This window comes from Drosophila hydei, unplaced genomic scaffold, assembly GCF_003285905.1.
Source record: "Drosophila hydei strain 15085-1641.00,03,60 unplaced genomic scaffold, DhydRS2 tig00008135-arrow-pilon, whole genome shotgun sequence".
NCBI lineage: Eukaryota > Metazoa > Arthropoda > Insecta > Diptera > Drosophilidae > Drosophila > Drosophila hydei.
The window spans coordinates 1,571,241-1,585,177 of record NW_022045844.1 but is presented as its reverse complement, the minus strand read 5'-3'; the positions used below and the strand labels follow the sequence as shown (position 1 = coordinate 1,585,177).

At 44.3% G+C, this 13,937-nt stretch overlaps 3 protein-coding genes across 3 annotated transcripts; 1 reads left to right on the top strand and 2 right to left on the bottom strand.

The window, feature by feature from the left end:
- Positions 1–5,369: 5,369 nt before the first annotated feature.
- LOC111601084 (iduronate 2-sulfatase) lies at positions 5,370–7,676 on the bottom strand. The gene is made up of 4 exons (XM_023317511.2): positions 7,354–7,676; positions 6,268–7,297; positions 6,041–6,214; positions 5,370–5,574 (listed from the first exon to the last, which is right to left on the bottom strand). The coding sequence occupies exons 1-4, from the start codon at positions 7,570–7,572 to the stop codon at positions 5,438–5,440; spliced, it is 1,560 nt and encodes a 519-aa protein (XP_023173279.2). The 5' UTR covers positions 7,573–7,676; the 3' UTR covers positions 5,370–5,437.
- A 117-nt stretch (positions 7,677–7,793) lies between these two features.
- LOC111601085 (brain protein I3) lies at positions 7,794–8,920 on the bottom strand. Its single transcript, XM_023317512.2, has 2 exons — positions 8,664–8,920; positions 7,794–8,599 (listed from the first exon to the last, which is right to left on the bottom strand). Exons 1-2 carry the CDS (start codon positions 8,740–8,742, stop codon positions 8,316–8,318), a joined length of 363 nt encoding a protein of 120 aa, XP_023173280.1. The 5' UTR covers positions 8,743–8,920; the 3' UTR covers positions 7,794–8,315.
- A 434-nt stretch (positions 8,921–9,354) lies between these two features.
- On the top strand, positions 9,355–12,537 carry LOC111601086 (YTH domain-containing protein 1). The gene is made up of 3 exons (XM_023317513.2): positions 9,355–9,519; positions 9,665–10,761; positions 10,831–12,537. Exons 2-3 carry the CDS (start codon positions 9,816–9,818, stop codon positions 12,024–12,026), a joined length of 2,142 nt encoding a protein of 713 aa, XP_023173281.1. The 5' UTR covers positions 9,355–9,519; positions 9,665–9,815; the 3' UTR covers positions 12,027–12,537.
- Positions 12,538–13,937: the final 1,400 nt, after the last annotated feature.

Here is a 13,937-nt window from a genome sequence, read left to right as displayed (position 1 = left end):
TCAGGTCCGTCAAACGTGACGAGTTTCCCGTCAATTTGTATAAACGATCTTTCTATCATGGAAAACTATTTGTAGTTTTCTTTTTTTTGATGATTTTTGTTTTGATTGTACGCTGCGCTGCGAAAATTTTCCGCACAAATAAAATGAAAGAAAATGGGGGAAAATATTTCGAATAACATTTAGCGAAAAGCTGGCGCCAGCAATTGCCTTCGACTACCTGAAATGCTCATTAATTTGAAGCGTGAAAATTTTTGGGGAAAAACAAATGACAGACAATGAGAGAGAGCCAAGTGGATAAACACAAACACACATACACATATACAAATATATATATAGATAGATCTAGTATATATATAGATCTAGCAGCGCGAGGGAACGGATTTAGTTTTGGATCTGTGGCGAACCGTGGCTGTGGGTATTTACGTCATGGTTTATTTATAGTTTGAACTCAAACAGGTGTAAACCGTAAAAAGGCAAAAAACATTGTTTAAATCATTTAATTGTAAACTTTTCGCAACGTCAGCAGCACGAGCCGCTGCGGCAGCGACGCGACGTCGCTGCCTTGAGAGCGCGCCATCAAAAAGGGTTAAGAAAAAGACAGAAAAAATAATAATAATGAAAAAAGAAATATATAAAAAAACGACAACTTGGCTGCAAGCGAAACGCTTCCAGGAAGCAGACGCCGCAAGGTAGTTCATCAAAACTTTTGGCACGCGGCGTACGAATTTGCTCCATTGTTCAGTAAAAAGGGATCGATTCTCTCATGCTCTCTCTCGCTCGCACGCACATGGCTGGTGTTAAGATGCGCGCATAACTAGCAAACAGCAACGAACTCAAAAGCTCAGCTGCTTAATTTGAATTATATGAACGTAAATAACGCACAATAGAAGTTGAGAGTAAGAGAGAGAGAGAGAGAGAGAGAGAGAGGGGAGGAGTAGATGAGTGAAGAGTGGAGTTGAGCAGGAGTGGCGGAAATGAGTAGAGGAAGAGAGCAGCAGAGTAGGAGTAAAAAAGACGAGTAGAAAAGACGAGTAGAAGTGAAGAGGGCGAGTAAAGGAGCAGACGAAAGAATGGAAGGACGGGAAGTAAAGTGGGGAAGGAGTAGGTAGCTGAAGCCTGTGCCTTGTCTGTAAAAATGAGATTTTTATTTCATTGTCGTCGTCGTCTTCGATTTGAATTGAGCCGGGCAGCGCATTCAAGCAGCAGGCATAAATATTTATAATCATAAAAAGTTGGCTGAAAGGAGCAGCAGCAAAAGCCCACTGTAAAGCTAAACGATTTCTCAATGTCTTTTATATGGACACAGCAACGAAAAGAGGACAACATATTGAAGTTCAGCACCAGCACCAATTCCAACTCCAGCTTCAGCAGCTCCAGGTTCCATGTCCCATGTTCCAGGGCCAGGGCTAAAGACAAAAAGACGATCGAGAAACTTGTTTAGCACGCGTTACAGCGGCTGCCTGTGTTGCTTTTCAAATTGTTTGCCTTGCGGTCAGTCTTCACTCCGAGAGCAGCTCCCCCACCCTCTGCCGCCTGCGCCCTCGTATTTGTTTATGCCACATGTAAAAAGGCCAGCGCTAAGAGCGAAAAAAATTGTTTTTTCTTGTTTTACTCGTAATCCGTTCGGCTAAACGTTGATCGCATGGCCTCTGTCCCGCTGCCTACCCGCTGGCCTCTCTCTCTATCTATCTGTCTCGCTCTCCCTCGCACTCTCTCTTCCAGCCACCCCGCTGTCGCTCTCTGTTCGCTGCGTGGGCTCATTCTGGAATTTCTACACTCATTCTTGATTGTTTCGTTTAGTTATGTTTAACGCTCTGGGCCATATGTGTTGCAGCATTCCAGCTGAATTGGGTTTCCAAAGCCAGCAGAAGAGGCCGAGCAAGAGGAAGAGAAAAATACGAAAATATAAAAACGGGAAAAAATCAAACCAAGCCTGGCCGGGGCCAAGCCCGAACACCAGATAATAAATTTGAATTTCAATAAATTATTTTGTTGCCACAAGACAGCCGGCTTAGGTATCCTCTTCTTCACTACAATTGTGTCCAATGAATGAATGCTTTGTGTATATGCCCTGTACGGATTGACTAGGGCCATATAGATGCAGACACTTTATCTTTATCAATTGATAAATAGCTTGAATTGAATGAAGCTACGCGAAAGCTCTAAAGATGTCGCTGACACTTTGCGAGCTTTGCTCAGCTTTTTTTTGGCAGGACTCCAGTCTATTGTATTGAGCACCTATCTAACCTCAATATCTGTCGCCAATATCGATATGCCCAAGCTATCTATCTATCTTCTATCTTCTTCTATCTTCTGTATGTTTATTTCTCCCATCGATATCTTCTGTTATCTTCTTCAACCATCAACTTCTAAATATATTCTATCTAATATCTTCCATATACATCTACCCAACTATATACTCTTTCATATATGGCTTTTCTATCTATCTTAAATCTTCTCTGTTTCTATCAAACTATTATTTACTATTCATAGTTTTCCAACTAATTAACTACTATCTGATCACTATATCATCTCGTGCCACTACAGGGCATCAGCTAGTCAGTCATTTCTATTTCCGCTCAACTTGTTCTGCTTGCTTCTTTTATTGTAGTTGTTGTTGTTGCTGTTGCTGTTTTGTCTGAGTCGCTGGAATTTCATTCAAAATATTTTTTGCTTGACCAATTTCTTTTTTGGCATTGTCGTCTCTCGCCCTCTCCCTCTCTCGCTCATGCCTTTGTTGAGGCCAGGCTCTGGCTAGCTGGCAGCGGGTGTGGGTAGCGAGGAGTCTGCGTGCTGATGAAGCGATCAGGCCTTGACATTGAGGAGCAGCACATGATCGAGCGAGCTGTGTAGATCGTTTGCATCGATGCAGATCTTGAAACTATGCCACAAGCAATGTCTGCTCGATAGCACCATATTATCTGCTGTCTCCCTCTCTCTCTCTTTCTCTGTCTCTCTCTTTCTCTGTCTCTCTCTTTCTCTGATCAGCATAAGTAATCAGCCGAAAAAACACATTCCAGCTTGACACAGCTTGACATCTGTTAAAGGCATAACTATCGCATACATATGTATATGAGCGCCTAAGGAGGAAATCATAATGATCGCGATGATCATGATGCCGATCGCTACAGCATTAATTCATGGAGATTCCGTCAAAAGAAATTTCAGAGCCAACCAGTTATTTGGCCAGCAGATAGTTTACTAACCAGCCGAAAAAAAAGAAAAAAGACGACGAGAGAAGAGAGAAGAAGCAGAGCCAAGAAAAAATTAAATCAACTGACAAAGCTAACAAACAACCTTCGTCATTAGCCTTAGCCAAACTATGGCATGTCAACGAAAATTAGCATTTTTTTTCTGCCCTTTGTTGAGAGAGGGACGACACGTTGTCTGAAGCTTTGAGCCAACATTAAAAAAAAAAAAACAATTTCAAACCAAACCAAACCAAGCTGAAGCCAATCGAACTGCGAGCAGCACGTTTCGTGTTCAGTTGCTTGAAAACTGTGCGTAGGTAAGAACGCGACGTTGTTGTTGTTGTTGTTGTTGTTGCTAAGCTAAACACACGCACGCACACACACACACACATGTATACCCACTACAGCCTACGCATATTTTGCAATTTTCGTTTGTAACGCCCACGCATTTGAATTAGCTTAGAAATCAGCAGCAGCAACAACAACAACAACAACATCCATCTCATATAGTTGTATTCACATGATTTGCTTAAAACTTTTTGCCTAGACATCGCTTAAAGAACTTGATCTATAGATGTGCTCAAAGTGTTATAACTGGAAATGTTATAACTGTTATAACTGTCATAACTCTATGTATTAGATTCACAACCGAACACATTTCTAACTGTCTCTGCCAAGCCCTCAGCTAATACAACTTCTAGCACTTCAGCCTATGTAACCTTCCTCTTCATTCTCTGCTGCTCTTAAATGCCATGGAACATATTTGGATAGTTCCCATAGATTTTGACACCACACGCCTCATTATGGCATCGATCATAAATCTTTGAAACTAGGCGAACAGCTTAGCCCGATTTGGATATTCGCCTGCGCCAAGAACTCCTTCAACAGTTCGTAGATTAGCGTTAAGCCGCGCCGGATATGCTTCGAGCTGTAAAATAGAAAGGAGCTTGGGATGTGAGCGACTGGCTAATACCCTGTGTTGGAAAGCAGTCAGAGGAGTGCTAATATCCTGCATTAGCATAGAGTTTGATGTTCTATAAGCTAGAATAGTACGCTGTCTGGTGTGTTATAGACTATATCATACCCTGTATTCGAAAGGAGCTTATCATGTTAAGGACTAACTAATAATCCTTATTAAAAAGGGGTATGGCATGTTATGTACTGGCTAATACACTGCATTGGAAATGAGTATAGCGTGGTATGAACTAGCTAATACCCTGTAGCATACATACATATATGCAAGACTGTATGTATAATACCCCATATTAACGCTTTTGCCCGGACCGACAGGGTAGCCAGATTATGCATATACATAACTGCAATTTATGGCATCTGCCACGCCCCCTCACACACAGACAATAGTTAAGGCTAGGCAGCAGCTGCATTGTGCGAGCGGAAAATGTGAAAATGTGGTTCACAACGCCCAATGCAAGTAAAAGCGATGCCAAAAAGAAAAAAAAACAAAATTCAGTTTAATCACCTCAAGAAAACGGTCCATATGGCCAGATGACAAGCGGAGCCACCAACACAAACAACTCCCAAGCGGAGAGCCCACGCCAAAAGAGTAGACAAACACACACATAAGCAGATATAACTGTGCATAGCTATGCCTATGCGCAATTGGACACAGAGAGACCGAGAGAGGGAGAGCGAGAGAGAGAAGCAGCGTTAAGTTGGCTGCAAGCTGCAATGACGGGTAGAGAACGGTGGGCGGGGCAGAGCTGATTGATCAAGCGATGCGTCGACTGCAGATTTAATTACTCAGCCAGCATATTTTCACCCGCTTGGCAACAGCTGAACACGGCGGGCGCTTTGGCAACGGCTTCAACTGGAGCATGGGCGTCGACGCCAACGCTAACGCCAACGGCGACGTCAACGGCAACGTCAACGACGTCGCCGCCAACGTTCAATGAAATTTCATTCACAAAAATTCACTAAAAACGAAGCGACGGCAAAGGCAACGGACACAAGTCACGCATGCGCGGCACCAACTGCGGCCACACTGACGCCCAGCAGTATGCGCACACATGCCACCAAATGGGAAACTTTCCAAAGCAGTAAATCCGCTTTTAATACAATTTAATTGAACTTTGTCAAAAGTTGACCAATTGCAAGTCGACCATTTGGAACCCACTCGAAACCGAATAGTTAATAATAATATTGTATACTTCATGGAATTTATTTAATGCAATGTTTCTTGCTCAGTTCGGAAGAGTTCTTTCAGTTAATCATAGTCAGCTACTCAGCTAGCCCACGGCTTCGATCAGACGCCAACGCAAATGTTGGCGTATTGAATTGAATTCCGGCAGCGCCGCCAAGTTGAACTCCTCGCCGGAGTCCAGGCGATGATCGTACAGCTCCTCGCCGTAGATATTGTGCCAATCTATGAAGGAAATATGGAAATGAAAAGAGATGAATGAACTCGAAAATAACAGGTGGAAATATCAAAAAATTTATTAAGATACGAAATGATTATTGCAAACTCATTTTCCATCTTCTATCTTCCATCTCACATTACTATCAACAGCATACTTTAAGCCTGAACGGCTTATTGAAATTATTGTTTATTAAAGTTAAGATTTTTTAAATTGACTTTTTCGACAATTGTGGAAAGATCGTAATTTCTCTGAGAAACATTTTTCGAATACTATTGAAAATTCATATATTTTTTTTTTAAATTATTTGAAATCTTTGTTGAATTAATTTTGTTTGTAAGAATATTTGAAAATCTTTAATTAGTGGAATTTATAGAGCAGCTTACGACTTATTCAAAATCTATTTCAAATTAAATATTTTTTTTTTATTTTTTTTAATTTAAGCTGCTTGCTTAAGATGCTCTGTAAGCTTACCTCGACTGAAGTTATGCGCATGAAAGCGCACCCAGAGCGTATAGCGAAAGTGATTCGTGCGCAGGCTATAGCCCATGATCTTGATATTTCGCAGCTTGGGCTTGTCGCTGTTGGGATGTTTGGTGGGCAGCATGCCGGGACGCGGATATTGGCTGATGGCCACGTAGTCCTCGCCTACAAGAGTTTAAGAGAGCTGCAAAGGCATAGCAAAGCGAACTTCAACTCACCCAGGTCCAAGCCTTGAAGCAACGGATACAAGCTCTTGCCTTGGGAGCAGCTCAGCTGCTCCAGGCCGCTGCCGTTGCAGACGGCAAGTGGAGGCAGATGCGCCAAGTCGACCAGCGTAGGAAACACATCCAGCAGCTCTGTGATGCTGTGCAGCTGTCGAGCCTGTCTCAGGGGGAACTCTGGACTGCGTATGATGAGGGGCACACGCAAGGCTACCTCGAAGTTGCTGTACTTGGCCCACTCGGCGTGCTCGCCCAGCGACCAGCCGTGATCGCCGAGCACAACAACGACTGTGCGCTCCAGGTCGAGGCGCGCCAGCAGCTTGCCAAACAGATCGTCCACATAGGCCACCGAGGCGTAGTAGGCCTGGCGGATCTGCGCCGCCTGCTGCCTGGAAATGGGTCCGTAGGGAAACGATATGTTCCTATGCTTAAAGTCATCTCGAGAGCGAATATCCGTGTAGGGATTCCAGGCCACATCTGGCATGTCCGGCGGCTTCAACGCATCCTCCGTGTAGTTGTAGAAATGCGTGAGGGGAAATCGCTCCAGAAACTGCATGGGAAAACGAAAGTTGATGTGCGGCTTGTGGATGCCCAGAGCCAGAAAGTAGGGCTGGCGACTGCGCTTGCGGGCCTCGATGAAACGCAGCGCCTCCGTTACGGATTCAATGTCCGGCAGCGTTTTGTACGGCTGCGTCTGCAGCTCCACCGGACAAATGAGATAGTTCTTGCGCAGCACACCGCCGCCATGCTCGGGGCAGACGGGCGAGTTCATGAACTGCTCGGTGCGCGGATGAAACGCTGGCGCAGACCAGCTCAAGGGATAATCATCAGTGTTGTTGGAAGACAGACCCGGATGGAAGACCTTGCCACAGCTATAGGTGTAGTAGCCATGCTGCTTGAAGTACTGCGGCAAGGTCGTAAAGTTGCCCACAAAGCTGCGCCAGTAGCTGTAGAAGTCATACAAGTGCAGGGTATCTGGACGTCGGCCAGTCAGCAGGGAATTTCGGCTAGGCGCGCACAGCGCTTGCTAAAGGGCCAGACGACATGTGAAGCTGTTCCAGTTGGGCGGTGTTGAGGGCTTACCTGACTGTAGGCGTGACTAAAGACGTTGCTGCCCTGGGCAAAGGCATCCAGATGCGGCGTTCGAGCCAGACTATCGCCATAGACACCCAAGGCTGGGCGTAGATCGTCAAAGATGATCATGACCACATTGTGGCGGGCCGTGGTTGAAGCTGCGCCACTGCAGAGCGCAGTCCGTAGAAGCAGCAGCAGCAGCAGCAACGGAGCTGAGATATGGGACATATCAACGCGAGAGACTTTTGCGACTGCAGTCTGAAAGATCAGCAAACGGCGGATGTGAATGCCGGCGACTTTGTACTGCACAAACTTGATTAACCAGACGGGCATATTAGCCGGAGGTATGTATATATATATCTAATAAGTATATATAAACGTATTAAGTAGACAGCAATTACAGCCAGCAGTTCTCTTATTAACACATTAACATAAAATAAATAATTGAGTGAAGTTTGATTAACAATTTATTTATGTACAGAGCATGCGTAAGTCGTGCATTGCTTTGGCTTACAGTTTCGCTTGTTTACGTTTCACAAAGAGCAAAAAATATGCGCAAACAATAAAAAAAAGAAAGAAGGCAGCCCAAGAGCAAACGAGCGGCGTAATTCAAAACCGCCCCCATTATATTTCAATTAAATTTAACGGAAGCGGGCCACGTCCACACGACAGCCACGACGACGATTGGAATGTTGTGGAATGGAATGGAAAGGCGAGTTTGCAGTCGCGTCATAAAAGCCTTAAAATATTTGTATTTACACAGACATACATACACACATACATATATATATAGTTTCATAATTAACAAGCTAACAAGTTAGCATAATTTGTTACTTTTCTTTGTGATTTTTTAAAAACTTAACAGTCCAATTTGTCGGGGTGAATATATAGCTAAAAACCTCTCTCTCTCTCTCTCTCTCTCTCTCTCTCGCATGAGCGATCGAGAGGGAGAGAGCGAGTTGATTGGGCATTTAAAATGTTGCTCCACAATTGCTGCACCGCTTCTCGCGCATCGCCAGACAGCAGAGTATGCCAATGGGAAAGAAGAATATGGCACAGCAGAGACCCAGCGGCGAGAACGTGTCTTCCAAATAGCCAATACGGCACGAGGGACAAGCTCCAATGACTATGATCTCGGCCGGCAGCGCTGGCTGCACCACAATGCTAACTGGCGTCGTCTCGAATGCACCATAGTTGGCCATGTTTGCCGGCGGTACCGGGGCGCCATGGTGTACACCGGTTATAAGCCGAGGATCTGTAAATGACAATACCATTTATTACATCTATAACTTTTGCTTTACTTAAATTTGATAACTTACCTTGCATGGGGGGTGCACTGGCTCGCATGACTTCCTCGTAGCTGGGCGGTTCAGCTTCTTTTGATGTGTTAGCAGACATTATGACGAAAACAGCTTTGATCGATGATTCACTTCGTTTTCAGCACTTGATATTTAGCGTTAATTAGTTATTGTTATTGTGGTGTTTTTATTGTGTCAGCTTGTAGCCTTTGTTTGTATTGCACTCATTCGGCTTATCGATGAATCAGCTGTTGCTCTGTTATCGAATGGACTAGAGTAGAATGCAACACGCACATCTATATCTACGTGTAACGGCTATTTGCTGAGCAACAGTAGCAATAGGCTTTGAAATTTGTTTTTAAATTTGTAATACTATACTCAGAAGGCACTTAAAATTCACATTATATTTTAATAATATTTTAATATTCATTTGCAACGGGCTCATTAGAGAAAACTGATATGAAAATTAGATTTTTATTTATTTTTTGTTTTACATTAATACACAACACAAGATATACAAAGCTAAAAATTTTAATATTTTTAATTTACTGAAAAATAGATTTTTTTTATATTCTCACTTTTCGTATCTTAGATGCGCTGTTTAAAGTTCTTAGCATAAATAAACGCTGCAAGCTAGTCGATAAATGCCGGTGGATAGACACAAATTCGATAGGCGTCACAAAGCAACCATGTATTGTTCTTGTGTACCTATAGCTGCACTCCTCTGCCGCCATTGGTCTCTTGTCTCTGTTGACGCAAAATCGGTATAAAACATTTGCTCATTATAATTTGTTAATTAAAGCAGTGAAAATTATACAAAAAGTGCAATATAGTTGGCGCAAATCTTGCGCATTTAGTTGCACGCAACGTGCAGAAAGTGAGTGTTGAGCACTTCGTATATTCGCAACTTTTGTTTTGCAGCTTTGGCTTTGCTAAATCGATTGGCATTTTTTTCTCTATGTCTATTTCCGCTGCTTCGATTGCTGTCTCATTCATGCGCGCTTGAATGAACGAACACTTAGAAGAGGAATAGAGAAGCCGCCACCGCCGCCAAGCAGTCCATAGTACTACAAAAAGGCAGCAACAACAACAACAGCAACAGATCAGTAGTGGGAAGGTAAACAAACAGAGTACCGTTCATTGCGTGTGCTAGGGTAAGCGCAGCAGCTGCTAATGCGCGACATGGCCGATCTTGATGCAGTTCATCTCGGCCTGGATGAGAATGAGGCGGACATTGCCGAGGAATTGCAGGATTTCGATTCGTTTGACACGCGCAGCGAAGCATCCAAGTCACGAGCTGGCTCCATGGCCTCCGACTCGGAGCCAAGTATTAGCTCTGTAAGCACGGCTCCGTCCTCCGTAGATGGCAGCAGGAGTAGCAAACGTACGTCCAAATCCAAGTCCAACAATAAAACAAGCAAAGAAACTGCAGCCAAATCCATATCTGCAACGGCATCTGCTGCTTCCACAAGCAAGTCCAGCAAATCATCTAGGAAAACGAAGCGATCTGCCTCGCCCGGCGATCTCAATGGTAAAAAGAAAAAGTCAAGCAGCAGCGGCAGTGAGTCCAAGTCGAAGAAACCCATTGATACAGATGACAAGGTCAACTCGAAGGCTCAAGACAGCGAGGAACGTGAGTCGAGCTTAAAAAAGACTCGAAGCAAGAAAAATGTAAGTGGCAGCAGTTCCACAGCAGCTCATCTAAGTGGATCAGGTGCCGGCAACAAGAGCGACCTAAGTGACGCTGAGGATGAAAAGCCACCGCTGCCTGCACTCGAATCGGACAGCGAATCCTCGGATTCAGACTCGGGCATACAGCACAAACGCAATGGTGGCGCACGCAGCAAAGCGGCCATGGCAAACAGTTCAAAAGGCTCCACCCCAGAGAAGGATGCCGGTGGCAGCAGCAACACACAGAAGTCCTATGACTACATGACCAAGCTGAATTATCTGTTTCGCGATACCCGCTTCTTTCTGATCAAATCGAACAACAGTGACAATGTGCAGTTGTCCAAGAACAAGAGCGTGTGGGCGACGCTTCCACAGAACGATGCCAATCTGAGCCAGGCTTTCAAGGAGGCGCGCAATGTGTTGCTCATATTCTCCGTTAATGAGAGCGGTAAGCTGGCTAATTGGAGTATCTTAGATAGATAATAGATAATACCCCTTATTCTCCTTCATCTGGTAGGTAAATTCGCAGGATTTGCACGCATGGCCGCGCCTTCACGTCGAGATATTCCGCAGGTGGCCTGGGTGTTGCCTCCTAGCATTTCGCCCAAAGCTCTGGGCGGCGTTATTGAGTTGGATTGGATATGCCGCAAGGAGCTCTCTTTCAATGCCACCTTGCATTTGCACAACACATGGAACGAAGGAAAGCCCGTAAAGATTGGACGTGATGGCCAAGAGATTGAGCCCAAAATTGGCGCTGAGTTGTGTCGCCTCTTCCCAGAAGACGAACAAATCGAGCTGACACCCATTTTGCGCAAATCCAAGGAGACGGCGCGTGTGATGCGTGAGAAAGGCATCCATGTAATCTACAAGGCGCCGCGCAGTCTCTCCACGCGCGGCCATAGCGGCGGCCGTGGCAACAGCCAGCTGGGGCCCATGCGACACAAGCGTAGCTATGGCGGACATGGCCAACCACATCACCATCAGCGACCCTATCGGCATCATCATCATCATCATGCCATGGGCATGGGCATGCCGGGCAGCGGCGGTGGCGGCTTCAAGCGTGGTGGTTCACCCTATCGTCAAATGGGCGGCGGTGCAGCTGGTGCCGGCGAGATGGGCATGCCCTCGTGGGAGCGCTACATGTCGTCGGCCGCAGCTGCCGAGGCTTATGTAGCAGACTACATACGCAACATGCACGGACAGCTGCCACCGCTGCCGTTTGTGCCACCCTTTGGCCAGCTGCCAATGCCCTCGGCTGCAGGAGCTGGCAATGCATTGCCCCCAGGAGCGCCAGCATCAATGTACGAGCAACTGCCGCCACCGGTGCGGTATTACGATGGACCTGGAGCGCCTCCATTGCCAGATTACCCGCCGCCACAGCCGATGCGACCACCGCCACCAGGTTTTGATAAAGCGCCCAGCTACGAGGACTTTGCTGCCTGGAAGAATGCGGGTCTGCCTACAGTGTCCGCACCACCAGGCTTTCCAGTCTATGCTGCCAATGGCGGTGGCAGCAGCAATGCCGGTGGTGGTGTGGGTGGGGCAAATGTGCCAAGTATCAGTGCAGGCAATCGGGACAATAACAACAGCTCCGTGGGCGGTCGACGACGCGATTATGGCGGTAACCGAAGTGGCTCCTCGCGACAATTTCGTGGCGAACGAGGCGGCGGTGGCGGTGGTGGGCAACGCAGCTATCGGGACGGCAGGCGTTAAATGTGTCGTTGAGTATTGTTTACGGGTATAAAAAAAAAAGAAAAAAAGAGAAAAGTGCGCGAATGAAAATGCTCTCCTAATCCTCCTTCAATGATGCACAGAAAAGTGTCGCGTGTGAATGTAGTCGCAGAAGAATGAGATGAAGAAGTTGATGTCTTCAAATGCAATGAAAAATGATAATGATAATGAAACAAGTAAGCTAAGTGAGCAAATGAGCGGGAATAATAGTTGGACCCACATACACACAGAGCCCCAGCGCCAAACTAATCGTTAAACAAATCCACAAATCCAATCGTACGAAGAGCTCCACAGCTCGTCGCTTATACACAACACTCCAACCAACTCTCTCTCTCTCTTTCTCTTACTCTCTGTTTCTCACACTCTCTCTCACTCTCCTTTTTTGCTTAGCTATTTGTCATGCGAAAGTTCTATGATTTAAACAAACTTACAAAATAAGCAAATTACCACAAAAAAATCTAATTAATATTTTAAAACGAAAAAAATACAGAAAAGAGAGAAAAATATATGAAGCACAAAATGTGAACTTTATTTAAAAGACGCTACAACAACAAACAAACCAACCAAACAGCACAACAAGAACGTACCGTTAACCAATGTTAATGAAAAATCAAAGCAGTGATGTGTGTATAATGTGTGTGTGTGTTTGCGTCTGTGCGCTTTTAACCCCTGTGCTTACCCCCACACACGAGAGTTGGACTCTTAATTAGTCAGCAAAAAGCAACCAAAGTGTTGAATATTGAACGTTCTATGCGGAGTCAATGAAACGCCCCCACACTCCGCAGCACCCCCTAAAAAGCAAGCAGCACTCATACTATATATCAATATATATTTATATATATATATATGTATATATAAATCGTTATTAACTAACGATACAAATCTAAAATCGAATCTAACAACCGGACCGCAAGCTAACCCTCAAGACAAAAGAGCATAAATCATGCAAAGAGACCAGAAACATTTCTCGCAAATTGCAAAAGCTTCCAAAGTTATCAATTATTGGAAGATTGAAACCTTCCTTTGGTCTGTCATATTTGATGAGCCATTTGGTTCTATAAGACGATACTTATCTGGTCCAATTGACTTTTCAACTTCATATCTTCACAACTGCAATTTTTCTATGACTGCCTCGACTTTAGCTTCTTAGTGAAGCAAAAGGCCAAAAAGACTGAACGACACATGAAATCGACAAATGGACTGGACTAGGAACGTTTTTTTTTTTTTAATTCTCTCTTTACAGGTTGCTGCCAGGCACTTGGCACTGGAAACTAGTGAAGCTAAAACAAAGACTGAATTTCCCTCATGGCTGTGATTATCTCGTATAAAATGCATATTATTGGACGTGTGTGAAGTGAGCCCAGCAAATATGGAAAATAAAAAATAATAATTGAAAAAATCCGAGTTTTGCCTTTATTACTAAATATTTCTTTCGCCACTAAATGCGGTTTAAAAACAACGGGCAATTTGTATTGATGGGTTGTATAATTTCCCTTGGGATATTTATATTAGTTGCATTTCCTATATGCAAAATAAAATACCCGAAGCAACCAAATTCCCTCTGAACGCAAGCCGGTGCTCAGTGTGACCAAGTCTTATTAAGTGGACAATCAACAGTTGTGTTGTTTTTGATGCAACAGCTGATTTCCTATCGATAAGTCTTTAAGGCACTAACAAAACAAAGAAAAACTTCTCACAAAACAAAAAATGTAAATGCTTTCAGCTACACTCGTTAGTGAAGGATAGCATATTAAACAATGTAGATTTAATAAATGGGATAAAATGAATTATCGCATTCACTCTTCTTAGGCAGTAATGTATTTATATATATATCATACTAAAACTAATACTTAACTACATTTTTCTGCTTTTAATTAAAAACAATTAGTAATA